Raw genomic sequence first — 13717 nt, forward strand, 5'->3', positions numbered from 1 at the left:
TAATTGGTTATAATTTAGGATTAAGTAATCATATGCATACATTAACTCTTTTCAGCCTTGCTTATCTAAATTGCAAATGACATTAACATTAATCTGTTTGTGTTTAACAGCCCTGGGACCAGTCTGCTGTGTGAGTACACTGCTGTCTTACAGTTGAAGAGGCAAGTACTGGTCAACAGAGGGAGGATGGCTCTCGGACTAAGGAAATGCACGGATCAAATTAAAGCTGCGCACATTTATTTGCTTTAGTCACTAAGGGAATGGGAGGGTGGGCCATTAATTTTAACCTACATGCTGCTCGCAATCTAATTTAAAATTGGCTAATGGAAATGTGGGTGGTTCGTTCATCTATGGGGAAAGGATATGCAAAGTCAAATGTATAAAACTGGAGAAGATACACTGCATTTTGCAAGATTGTTCCTCTTGATAGCAGATCCTTTTTTAATTTTCTCCAGTGAAGGTTGTGTAGACAGCCAAATGGTATGCAAGTTTGAACCAGAGATGAAATCGGTTATTAACCGTACACAGTTCATTACTTGAATTTTATACAAAGGTCATGAAGAGAATCTGAACATGGAATTGCAGCAGAACTTAATATATATTTTGTAATAATCCATAGCCCTTGGCTATTTAATCTTTACTCTCTGCTGTCTTGCACTGCTGCTTTGTCCTGGATGTACAGATCTTCAGTCAAACACAATTTACTGCAGATTTTTGTATTTTGTTTCACTGACCTGTGTCAAGAATTCCCAGTTCTGAAGTGTTCCTACTTTTGTGATATTACTGTATTTTTCTCTTTGTACTGCTTTCTGTGAATATGCGACTCGTAAGAATAAAATTTGAGTCGCGTTTCTGGTGACTCATTTTCCATGAAAATGCTTAAATAAATTTAACATTAATTTGCATATCTTTACATAGAAACTATTTTTATTTTATTCTCAGACCAGACATGCAATGGCATAAGTGATGAAACTAGCACTGTTTAAGATCTAGGGGAGATTCTAGTTGGAGCAGAAGCTGCTTCCCCACCATTGAAATTATAGATGTTTTTTTTAAAGTGTTTTTGCTCAAAATCCTGGCCCCAGATTCAACGCAAGGTGATACCCCAGTATCACAAGCCCTTCGGTGAAACGTTCACAAGGAAAACATGAAATGTGATCAAACATCGTTAGCACACTCTGACCTGTTCTAGAGTTCACATCTTGCAAAATTAAAATGCAGAAAGCCCCTGGTATCTAACATTAAATAAGCAGAGATAACCTATAGTATTAATCAATAGCATTAAAACAAAGGTTTAATAAAGTGTAGAAGGAGGTTAACCTGTGTCCAGTGAGGTGTAGGGAGTGATTTTGAGGACTGGGAAAGCAAATATTAATGGAATTCCATTGTCAGGAACGGCATCAAATCAACATGACATGCCAGGTGATGCCTCCCACACTTTTCCTAGGGGAATTTTGTTTTGTTGCTATACAAGTTGCTTACTATTAATAAGGTGTTAATCATTTCACAAAAGTGGAAGAGGCACCCAAATTAATTTACAGTATTTACTTATGACTTAGACAACTTCTATGCATTGATATGCAGTGAATGCTGCACTAGTTCCAGCACACTGACATACACGTGTGCTCATTTATACAGGAGTAATGCCAGCTGCCACATAAGGATGGGTGTGTGACACTGATGCCTATTGTAGGTCCGTGGATAAGGCAGAATGTGGCCCCAACCGGCACGTGACGTTGAATGATGCCAGCACTGGCAAGCTGGAGATGCCATACATTAACTTTGTAAATTAAATCCATTCAACAGCAACCGTGGCTATTTGCAAGGATCATCACCTGTTTGCATGTGAGTTAACTGAGTGTTACCAGCAGGTATTTTTGTTGAACAACAACTTAATGCTTCCTATATGTCTTTCAAGTTGTTAAAGTCAATAGTTGTAGTGTGCCAGGCATTAAAGCATTTCATCTTGATTTCAAGGATTTAGCTCAAACCGATTGCTCCCAGACTCAAGTGCTTTAGCAGCGATTTCCCCTGGTATGCAGCTCGACAAGGATAAGAGCAGAGGACATGCAGAGTATAACGGTATGCATTAAGAAAGAGGAGGAAGAGGACAAGGGTTTTCCACAGGAGACCCTGTCCATCCAGGGACTTCAGGGAACAAACCTCAATGGGAAACAATGCATAAAGCATCTGTGCTTCAGTAATGACATTTCACTGAAAGATGTCCAAAGGACTAAACATAATCAACTTCAACCTCAACAACAGAATGGCCATTCTCCCAATGTCAAGTTTTTATGTGCCAGGCTCCTCTTGGGCAGGACATGGGGCTGTCTGTGATATATGGCAGTGCACAGGTTACAACGGGGTTCCACTCCTGAGAACTGTTTGTAACTCGGAAGCGAACAAAAACAATGTGTGGGAGAGGATCAAAGAAACAGCTGTGAGGGGAGAGCGAGCAGGCACGGGAAGTGCAGCCATCAGCCGGCCTCACTGACATAGTGCGTGAGTCTGCTCAGTGCTCCCAGCTCTGCTCGGCTCCGCCCAGCCCCCAGTTGTTGCAGCTTGGGGTGAGAGGAGAGAAGGCACGCAGAAATGCCCCATCCCCACCCAGTAGAAGGTGCCCGCTGCAGTCAGCAAATCCATCCCCGTCCATCCCGCCGGTCTCCCAAACAGTGCGAGGTGTCCATAAGTCGGGCGTTCGTAACCCAGGGAGGGCCTGTGGTTTGTGTTCAGTTCTGTCACAGATGTCTTCTAATCCTTCAGGTGGAAGATGTATGTGGCTATGCAATGATTGCAGGTTGTCCCACAGTGCAGGGTGCTATTGACTGCATTCCTGTTGTTCTGACAGTGCCAGATTGGCTCTGAGCTTTACAGCAAACAAGAGAGGTTCCACACTGGTAAGTAACTTTACACAAGGCAACACACGGTCAACGCTTGATAACCAGACAGGAATTCATGGCAGCGAGCCACCAGAAAAAAAGGAAACAAAAGAGGACTACTGTACAACAGTGGCTCATGATTCTGGTGCACACATGGGCAATACGCCATGTTATAACGGAGCAAACTATTGTTATGTGCCTTGAACATAGAGGAGCCAGCTGTCCTAGATAGAACAAGTCTCAAGATTTGTAGTGGTGAGCTGCTTTCTGCACATGCTGGCTCATACCTTGCCATCGGCAACAAGTGGACAACAGCAGAGAAGAGGAAGCAGCCTAGATAGTGCCTTTCTGAACAGTCTGTAACCAATTCAGCTGGATGTGCCGCCAATAAACATTATCCCAAATCCACAGTCACCATCTTGCCTTCCCCCCTCTGTAACTGGCATGGACAGGATTTGCTCAGCTACAATATCAAAATAATTCAATACAAAAATAAATTAATCGCTGAATGTATGAATCAATGTGGCAAATACCATAGTAATTTCAACTATTTACCTCTGTGCATCCTCTTAGCTCCTATCCAAGTGTCTTTGCCAACCCTAATACATACATGGTGCTAACCTAGTGCCCAGTGTGAATGGTGGAAGACTGCTGCTCAAGAATCTGGATTGCAGCACTATACTTCAGAGTGCTGTGCAATTGAATTTGATGTTATTAATCACGAATGCCAGATGATTCCATGCAAATCAGTCAAGGAATGTGTCAGCTGTTTGGCACAGAGGAACATCCATTGTGAAACACTCAATTGAGGTGATGGCAGCTGAAATTAGAAGTGTAGCATTGTTACAGTACAGAAGGAGTGGGTCACAGTTTTCTGTTTTAGAAAGATCCTTTGCCTCTCACAAAGAAACATATTTTCAGAGCGCTCACTATAGCTGTGCTACTTAAAGAGCTACAGAGTTACTTCACATTGCAGTTTGGAGGCCAGCTAACCAGTCAAAAGCCTACCATTGCCTTATCCCCACTTATAGCATCTTTCTGATGGGTGCTTCTGTGATGATTCTACCAGAGCTACAGGACAGGTGCTGAAGGCAAGAGAGTTATGCCCAGAGACCCCAAAGGAGATGGGGGAAGAAGGTCTTGTATCTGTAGACCCTATCCCTCCAAGAGAGTTCAGGGAGCCGCACTCCTATCTCCAGCAGTCTAAAGAGCAATGAAGCAAGAGGCTAGCATCATCTCAGTCAGTGGTTACAGAGACCTGTGGTTTTACCTGGGCACAGCCCTAGCCTGGATTGCTGTGACCACTCACAAAGGATCATATTTTCACAGCATTCCCTGCAACCATGCTTACGTAAAGAGCTACCAAATTACGTCATGTTGCAGTTTGGAGGCCAGCCTAACATAAGTGACTGAATGAGGTGAATTGCCTCATGGGGCCCTAGCCTCCAAGTCATTTCCAGGCAGCCTGTGCCTTGTATCCCAATTTGTTGTGCATTGTACCATAAAGGAAGCCACTGCTGCTCTCTGCTCATGTAGAAGAACCTTTGTCTTCTCTTCTTTGTGCATAGACCGGGCAGCCGAGGAGGTGCATGGAATTGTGAAGAATGCTGAGCTTTCAGTTGTTCAGGGAGGACTGACCACACTCACGTGGCCTGTTGGATTGGTATTGGTATTGGTTTATTATTATCACTTGTACCGAGGTACAGTTAAAAACTTGTCTTGCATGCTAATCGTACAGGTCAATTCATTACACAGTGCAGTTACATTGAGTTAGTACAGAGTGCATTGATGTAGTACAGATAAAAACAATAACAATACAGAGTAAAGTGTCACAGCTACAGAGAAAATGCAGTGCATTAAGGTACAAGGTAGATCGTGAGGTCATAGTCAATCTCATTGTATAAGGGAACCATTCAATAGTCTTATCACAGTGGGGTAGAAGCTGTCCTTAAGTCTGGTGGTATGTGCCCTCAGGCTCCTGTATCGTCTGCCAGATGGAAGAGGAGAGGAGAGAGAATGACCCGGGTAGGTGGGGTCTTTGATTATGCTGGCTGCTTCACCAAGACAAGAAGAGGTAAAGACAGAGTCCAAGGAGGGGAGGCTGGAGTCTGTGATGTGCTGGGCTGTGTCCACAGCTCTCTGCAGTTTTTTGCAGTCCTGGGCAGAGCAGTTGCCATACCAAGCCATGATACATCCTGATAGGATGCTTTCTGTGGTGCATCAGTAAAAGTTGGTGAGAGTTAAAGGGGACAAACCAAATTTCTTTAACCTCCTGAGGAAGTAGAGGCGCTGGTGAGCTTTCTTGGCCGTGGCATCTACGTGATTTGACCAGGACAGGCTGTTGATGATGTTCACTCCCAGGAACTTGAAGCTCTCAATCCTCTCAACCTCAGCACCATTGATGTAGACAGGTGCATGTACACCGCCCCCTTTCCTGAAGTCAATGACCAGCTCTTTTGTTTTGTTGACATTGAGGGAAAGGTTGTTGCCATGACACCATTCCACTAAGCTCTCTATCTCCTTCCTGTACTCCACCTAATTACTGTTTGAGATACGGCCTACAACGGTGGTATCATCTGCAAACTTGTAGATGGAGTTAGAGCAGAATATAGCCACACAGTCATGAGTGTATAGGGAGTAGAGTTGAGGACTGAGGTTGCTCTTCAGAACCTGAAGTTCTGCATGAGTTAACAGACTGTGATGTCCTCAACATTCAGCTTGTGCATTACCATGAAAAAATAGTCTTCATGACCAATGCCATGTAACTGGGAATTTGCATGATTTCTTTTTACTCTCAAGCGGTTTGCATTACCTATCGTACTTCAGCCAGCAGCCTACATGAAGACCAGATCTTAAAGGATAAGGGAAGTGATCACTTTTTTCCTTGGCTTCTGTCCATCCAACAGCTAGTGCAACAATGTGCCCTTCCAGCTATTATCCCAGGTCCATCTCCAAGGTGATGCATGTTCCATAACCTTATCCACAGGAGCACTCCACCTTCACCTGAGCACCTTAAGCAGAAAGAGTAAGACGCTGAAGTGAAGATGGGCAAGCAGACCAGGTGGCAGAAGGGAAAGTGACAACATGGAGGACCTCTCTGGACATGCTGCCAGTGTCAATCTTAATGCCTGGAGGTTAACTTGCGAACATGGGCTCCATTCTCAGGTAGGTGGGTAATAACTGGAGAAGCAACCTGCTGCAAATACTTCAAATGTAGATGCTGCACCATCAGTGATCATCTGTGTATTCTCATCAACTGGTTCTTTTGCTACTTCCAAGTGCACATCTGTGGGAGTCTCCTAAAATCTGGGTCCACTGTCACTTTCTTCAAAAGTACTCTTGAAAATGTCTTCACTGCCTGAACTTTCATCTCTTTTATTTCTTAAATCTTCCATATTGAAATAACAATAAGATATCTTTATTAGTCATGTGTACATCAAAACACACAGAGAGGTGCAATAGGCAGGAGTGGGGGTATACTACAAAAGAAAGTTCAGCAAGGCCTCAGCTTCCAGCTTCTTGCTGGTTTAATTCACTCTGACAGGTATTAGGATTGGTTCATAGTTGTCACTTGTACTGAGGTACAGAGAAAAACTTGTCTTGCATACCGTTCAATTCATTGCTCAGTGCATTGAGGTAGTACAAGGTAATGCAATAACAGAGTGCAGAATAAAGTGTAACAGCTACAGAGAAAGTGCAGTGCAGGTAGACAATAAGGTGCAAGGTCATAACGAGGTAGATTGTGAGGTCAAGAGTCCATTTATCATACTAGGGAACCGTTCAATAGTCTTATAACAGCGGGATAGAAGCTATCAAGCCTGGTGGTACGTGCTTTCAGGTTTTTGTATCTTCTGCCTGATGGGGGATGGGAGAAGAGAATGTCCTGGGTGGGTGGGGTCTTTGATTATGTTGGCTGCTTTACAGAGGCAGCGTGAAGTATAGACAGAGTCCATGGAGGGGAGGCTGGTTTTCGTGATGTGCTGGGCTGTGTCCACAACTCTCTGCAGTTTCTTGCGGTCCCAGGCAGAGCAGTTGCCGTACCAAGCCATTATGCATCCAGATAGGATACTTTCTATGGTGCATCGATAAAAGTTGGTGAGTGTTTTAAACATTATTATGGTGCATTCACTATTTGCTAAAGGATGAGCTAACCTCCATCTGGAAGAATTTCTCAAGTGGAGGGTCTCTGCATTACTTCTAGGTCCTGGGATTTTTAAATGCTGAGTCAAAACCATTAGAACTCCCAAGCTGGTAAATCGTGTATCCCTACACTGGAGGCACAAACTGTAATTTGGTTGATTTAAAAATAATTTGTATGATGTGTAGTTCATTCAGCAGGGTTGACTGTTAATGTCTTACTGTTGAGTTATTATTAAGAGTATTAAGATCAGGACCATTATGTGTAATTTTCTGGGGAAGGGTTTTGGGGGTGATCATATTAGACACTGTGTGAATGCTATACAAAACTGTAAATGTTGAGTTGTTTTTTCAGGGTTCTGGAATATGCTTCAACAGCTGCTAGTTTTCTGGTGGTAATCTCAGTTATGAATTCTGCTACACACTTTGACAGAGCTTTCCACATCATCAATAGTACTTCGCACACATCATTTAAATATTTCACACTGAGGAAATTATATCAGTTGAGATATGATAGTTGGTAAAGCACAAACTATGCCCGGGTAATGCTACATGGAGTTCAGCTTGCAGTGATTGTGGTTTCCCACTGTTCACAGTTTATCAAAGCACCTAATATCCACCAGAGATTGTTCTATGGTGTCATTATCTAGCCTGACAACATAATTTTGGTCTTTTAACAGTGGGTGGGGATAAAGGACTCCAAGGGATATAAAGAATTTCCTTGTGTAAGTCCTAAAATATCCTAGCATATCAGCTGTGGTTCAATTGGTAACCCGCTCACTTCTGAATTAGTAGGTCGCTCCAGAGACAACAAAGAGTCATACAACATGGAGACCGACCTCATATCCACATCTACTAGTGGGCACCCAGCAATATTAATCCCATCTTCCAGCACTTGGCCCATGGCCTAAGCATACCTAAGCACTTCAAGTGCTTGTCTAGACACTTATTAAATGCACAGGTACATGGGTCTGGTCCCCTTATTTGAGAAAGGATATACTGGCATTGGATACAGTCTGAAAGAGATTCACCTGGCTAATTCCCGATATGAGAGGGTTGTTCCATCAAAGTAATTGGACTTATATTTGTTGGCGTTTAGAAAAATAAGAAATGATCTTGTTGAAATATACAAGATCCCAAGGGGGCACGACAGGGGAGATATCAAGATATTTCCATCAGTGGAAGAATTTCAAACAAATGGATGTAGTTACAAGATCTAGAGGAGGTAATTTATATCTGAGGTGCATTCAAACTCTTATTGGAGATGGTGGTGAATCTCTGGAATTCTCTGGAGGCTAGATCATTTGTGTTTTTAAAGGGGAAGTAGATTATTTTTTGAAAGATCTGGGAAATGAGGGTTACTCTATTTCCACCGCTCTCTCAGGAAGTTTATTCCAGGTACTCACCACTCTCTGGGTGAAAGTGGTCCCCCTCAGATCCCCTTTAAATCTCTTACTCCTTACCCTATATCTATGTCCTCTAGTTTTATCTACCTTTCTTCAACGCCATAATATCAAGTAAACTCATCTCTAAGCTCCTGGACCTTGACCTTAGGGCCCCATCTACAGCCAGCAGACCTCAGTTGGTTAGAATTAGTGATAACATTTCATCCACCCTGACCCTCAACACTGGTGCTGCCCAGAGTTGTGTGCTCAGTCCCCTGCTGTACTCCCTGTATACCCATGACTGTGTGGCCAGATACAGCGCCAACTTGGTCTTTAAGTTTGACAACAATACCACTGTTATTGACCAGATCAACAATAGTGATGAGACAGAATACAGGAAAGAGATAGCAAATCTTGTGCAATTGGGATCTCAGAACAACCTAGCCCTTAATAGCCCTTAACGTCAGCAAGATGAAAGAGTTGGTTGTTGACTCAAGGAAGCAGGAGGGTGGACACAACCTTGTCCTCAGCTTCAAGTTCCTAGGCATCCATATCACAGCAGCCTTACCATTGATGGTCCCTTCACATTGATGCTGTGATCAAGAAAGTGCATCAGCATATTTACTTTCTTAGGCACCTGAAAAGATTCAGCTTGTCCATAAGGATTCTCTTGAACTTCTGCAGATGTGTTATAGAAAGTATCCTCACAGGTTGTATCTCAGCCTGGCATGGGAACTGCTCTGCTCTTGACCGAGGGAACCTGCAGAGAGGGGTAAACACTGCCCAGTCCCTCTCAGGCTCGTCACTTCCTTCTACCCAGTCCACCTTCACTCTGTGTGGCTTCAGAAGGGCTGGTGGTATCGTCCAGGATGCCTGCCCCCCTGGCCATTCCCTATTCTCTCTCTTCCCTTCTGGGAGGAGATACAGGAGCTTGAAAGCCCAGACGACCAAACTTAAGAACAGCTTCTTTCCCACTGCTGTCAGACTTCTGAACCAATCACCTCTCTCACATCCCCTTCCCGGTGGTGCTGCCATGTTCTCAGACTCTTAACTCTACCTCTCTTGGTTATTCCATTATTGTCACTTGTTACGAGTCAGGTTGCTATTTGGTGAATGTCTCTTTAAGGCACCTGGACAGTAGAGTAGTATTGTGTGTGCGGTGTCATCAAGACAGCAAGATTATAACAACGTGCTGGCTGTTTTGCTCAGTGAATCGAAGTGAATTGAAGTGAGTTGAGAAGAGAAAGAGAGAGAGAGAGAGAGAGAGAGAGAGAGAGACACTGCCTGCTGGTCTCTGTATCAATGGATAAAGAACAATAGCTGTGTCTGTCACTACAACTCATGTATGGATTTTTGGAGCAATCAAGTGGACTCCACTTTGTCGTTAACCTGTAGTGAGAAACAGGTGTTTCTGTGGACGGCCACATATCAAACGCCTTTGGGGTGGCAGATACTTTGGAACAAAGCAGTCGAGATCATCAGTGATTGAGGGGTCGCATAGGTTCCATCGTGGAACATGTGGATTTTGTAATTTCTCTCTTCATTCTCTCTACATTTTCCCTTCAGTCAATGGTGGTTTTGCAAAAGCCTTTGCTCACGTTTCACCTGATGACTTACTGAACTGAACTCTGAGAACTATTCCTGGACTTGGAGTTTGGGAATTTGCCACACACACATTTTGAGTTTAGTTTTGGGGTTAATATTTAATATCTTTTCATTTTTACTTTTCTTATTATTACAAGTAGTTATTAATAAAATATTTTCTAACACATACATGGCTCGTTGTGTTTCTATTGTTGCTGGTATGTAACACACTTTAAGACACTTTTTGCACTATTTCAGATGGTACCACTATCTTTGGACCATTCTGCTCTTTTGCATTTTTTGTTGTATTTACTGTTGTGGTCATTATTACCATGTACACTGTTTACTGTGTGAGCTTCATGTGAACAAGACATTTTATTGCATCCTGGTGTATATGACAATAAACTAATCCAATTTACTGGATAATGGTATTTGTGGGAACTTGCTGTGTGCATATTGACTGTCCTCTCTTGCAGCAGTGGAATGGTACCTCATCAGTACAGCACTATTTGAGCCCACTGCTGTGAAAAGCCCTTTGTTAACGGGAGCTTTATGGCAACTCCTTCCCAAACCTGTCAGTCAGGCGCTGAGAGTTCACTTTGATTGTTACCAATTACTGTGTGATAGAAGCGAGTTTGGGCCAAAGTCCAATCGGTGGACTGGAGGGTGTTCTTCCATTGCCAAGTTCAGAACAAAAGCTCATGAGCATCGTCGTGAACTAAAGTCAAAGCTTCTGATGTACAAAACAATCCCTTTAGCAATGGACGCTCCAGAAGATGCAAGGAATCCCCGCAAAAGAAAGGTAAATGTATCAATGAATTGACATGTGTATTGGTGACTAGCCACGGGAGTGGTCACGAAAATTGCATTAACGTTCAAAGCTTATTAGATGCTTGGCAGTGGAACAGGGAATTTAATATTTCGCCCTACTCGAAGCCCAAGTCTAACAGTTCCTGATAGAATTATGTCCTGACGTAGGGCAATGAATAGCGCGATTCTCTCCCTGAAAAGACTAAATGGAGAAGTTTTTTTCCCCCCAAGAAACGGATCAGAATGTCAGATAATCATCAATAGGGGCTTGTCCCTGCATGATTTCGGTCATGTAATGATTGAAGAACAAATTGAGAGGGACTTTCGCGATCAGTATTGTGCCGATTGCAACACCGGATAATTATGGAATTAGAGAGTCTGTTGCAGAAAAGTAAGGAGAGACGGGGCAAGGTAGGACACGGGGTAAAGTGGGACTGGTGACTGGGGCTGCTGCCTTGATGGCTGGACCCCGGGCCCTACCAAATGTGCAAATGGGTCAGCATCCCGAGCGCTAGCGGAGGCGGGCAGTCAGATTTGGAGAAACGGGACAACGGTGTCCGCCGCAGGAAGCTCCGAATTAGTAAGGAGAGGGTTTTCACTGTCACGTCAGCAGGCTGGTGTGTGGAGAATAAACAGAGCGGAGTATCTCCAAGCACGAAACGGTTAGCCTCCTAGCCACAGATGGTCCAGAATCTATCCACTGATCTATTTAACTGCTCATTTCTCAGCCTGAAACTAGCAGTTTAGGGATTGATTTTATCAGAGCTGCAGAACATCCATCACTGGACACTCGGGTAAAGGGTGCCCTGATCATGGCCGGTCGATGCGGACAGAATCTCCCCTGTCGGTGTGGAGACACTGATACGAGAGGCTGTGAGGTGACTGTCCCGGCCATTTACGCAAGGCACCTAACCCTCCTGCACTGGGGTTCCCAATACCACTACCCCCATTTTGGCCCGTCGTTGTCCAGGGCTTCCCATGAGCTGCTGGAGATGTTGCACACTCTGACCATGGCTCTGCGCACACTCTTGAATCGTTTCCCGTCTGCCTGCTAACCTCGGAGGAGAGTGCGTTTGGGAGTCTGGTGTTGGGATTGTGAATGGTGCGGTAACCAGGGGTGTTGGTCTGGGAGAGGACACTGACTTTTCTTGCTTATCCTGTGGATTAAAGAGATTTTTGCATTGATGGGTATCTCTCCAGTGCTTGGAGCTACATGACATAGCTAGTCTCAGGAGTGTCCCGGACGGGGTCCAGCAGACCCAGAGTTTTGTGCTGGATTGAAGTCTTGATTTTCAAACACTCTTTTCCTCAGACGGCCAAAGGTTGTACTGTTGCATGGAAGGGAACAGCGAATTTCATCAACAGTATCTGTCTTCACTGACAGGTGGCTCCTGAGAAATGGGAGGTGGTCCCTGTTCTACCGGTGGACTTCATGGTCAGAGGGCGGTGTTGTATGACAGTGCATGCAGGGTGAGGACTTCTGTGGATGTGGATTGTCTCCTCTGCTTTTGTCCATGAGTTGACAGACGCTTGGAACTTGGTCTTTTAATGTAATGCAGTGTGATGATAAAATTGGGGTGACCTTGGTTCTGGAGTGAAGCTGATATAGGTTAAACATTTCCCGTTTGTCCTGTAGATTAACCCCACCCCAGTGAAATACTTGTTGGAAGTGAGGTGCAGCCCTGCAGCAGGAAAGCCTGAGAAAAGTGATGAGGCGATGATGGAGTGTTGCTTGTTGTGGACCCTTGGTTAAGGTCTCAGCTTGCGTGCCATCATATATTTGATGTATCATGGCGACAGGTTTTTGTGGACAACCAAATTTGAGAAGGATGTTCCACAGTCCCCCTTGATTGATGAAATCAAAGGCTTTTACAGGTTAAAGAATGTACAGCAATACTCAGGGCTTTGGGAGCACTGGACTGGCAGATGTTCCCGACAATGGGATGTTATTTGTTAATAATGCCCAGACACATTCTTGATTCGTTGTTTTAAGATGTTGCACAGTATTATAAAGAATTCTCCAGTGAACCCAGGAAGTTTCAGAGTAGCATGGAGTCCTGGTGAGTCTCAGGGGAGTATGGACACCGGGTGAGATTCAAGGGAGCATGGGAAACATTGCCAGTGAGCCAGATGCTGAATCATCTGGATATCCGGATGTGGACATGGGATCATCGGAGTTTGACTGTACAGTGGCTGCTCCTTTCACTTCTCTTGGTGTTGTTGTTTGGTGGTGATTCTGCCTATTATGTCTCTAGTTGGATGCGCACTGCAGTTCAGGGAACAGCCCCTCAGCCTCTCAGAAGAGGCAGTTAAGCAGGACCCTGGTGATAACTTTCTCTATCAGAGATCGCACTGCAGTTCTACAACTGGATTTGTCTCCATTCTTGAATATGGCCATGATCACAGTGTCTCCGAAGTCCCCTTGGGTATCCTTCACTTCCCAGATGTGGGAACTGAGATTGTTTGAAGTTTGACTGAAGTCTCTCTCTGGCAAGTTAGAGAAATTCAGCAGGGATACCACCTTGCTGCTCAGCTGGCATATGGCCATCCAGCTCTTGTGGGCTGTGATGGCAGCAAGTTTGGGCTGGGCAGATTGCAACGGGATGGAGAAATGGGCAGAGTCAGGGTTGTAGAGTTCTTCAAAGTGTTCAGACTGCCGACTGCCTCTCTGTCCTAGATAAGTTCACCTCCATTCTTAGCTCTCAGTTCTGAAGAACCCATAAGAGTTTCTGGATCTCTTCCATCCTTCTCAGCCACTCTCTTTACTTTAAGACATACATTTTCTATTGAACCTTGGTTTTCAGGTAACTGTAAAGCTGCTTCCTTTCTCCAAAGCATAATGGAGTCACTAATCCAAGCACAGCCAGCAACTGTGGTTAATTAGCTCTGGGCTCTCTTCAACCCTGACCCTGCCCATTTCTC

The 13717-nt window shown here is 44.3% G+C and overlaps 2 protein-coding genes across 2 annotated transcripts in view; both read left to right on the forward strand.

Moving 5' to 3' along the window:
- The window catches only part of LOC127579322 (citron Rho-interacting kinase-like), a 196458-nt gene extending 195575 nt beyond the window's left edge, over positions 1–883 (forward strand). Inside the window, 1 exon segment of the mRNA XM_052032041.1 lies at positions 111–883. Coding sequence (XP_051888001.1) covers positions 111–134 — 24 coding nt within the window. The 3' untranslated portion in view covers positions 135–883.
- A 9762-nt stretch (positions 884–10645) lies between these two features.
- Positions 10646–13717, forward strand: part of slc2a11b (solute carrier family 2 member 11b) — a 60738-nt gene continuing 57666 nt past the window's right edge. The window contains exon 1 of the mRNA XM_052032088.1: positions 10646–10787. Coding sequence (XP_051888048.1) covers positions 10722–10787 — 66 coding nt within the window. The 5' untranslated portion in view covers positions 10646–10721. The remainder of the gene's footprint in view (positions 10788–13717) is intronic.

Source organism: Pristis pectinata, chromosome 17 (genome assembly GCF_009764475.1).
Source record: "Pristis pectinata isolate sPriPec2 chromosome 17, sPriPec2.1.pri, whole genome shotgun sequence".
Lineage (NCBI taxonomy): Eukaryota > Metazoa > Chordata > Chondrichthyes > Rhinopristiformes > Pristidae > Pristis > Pristis pectinata.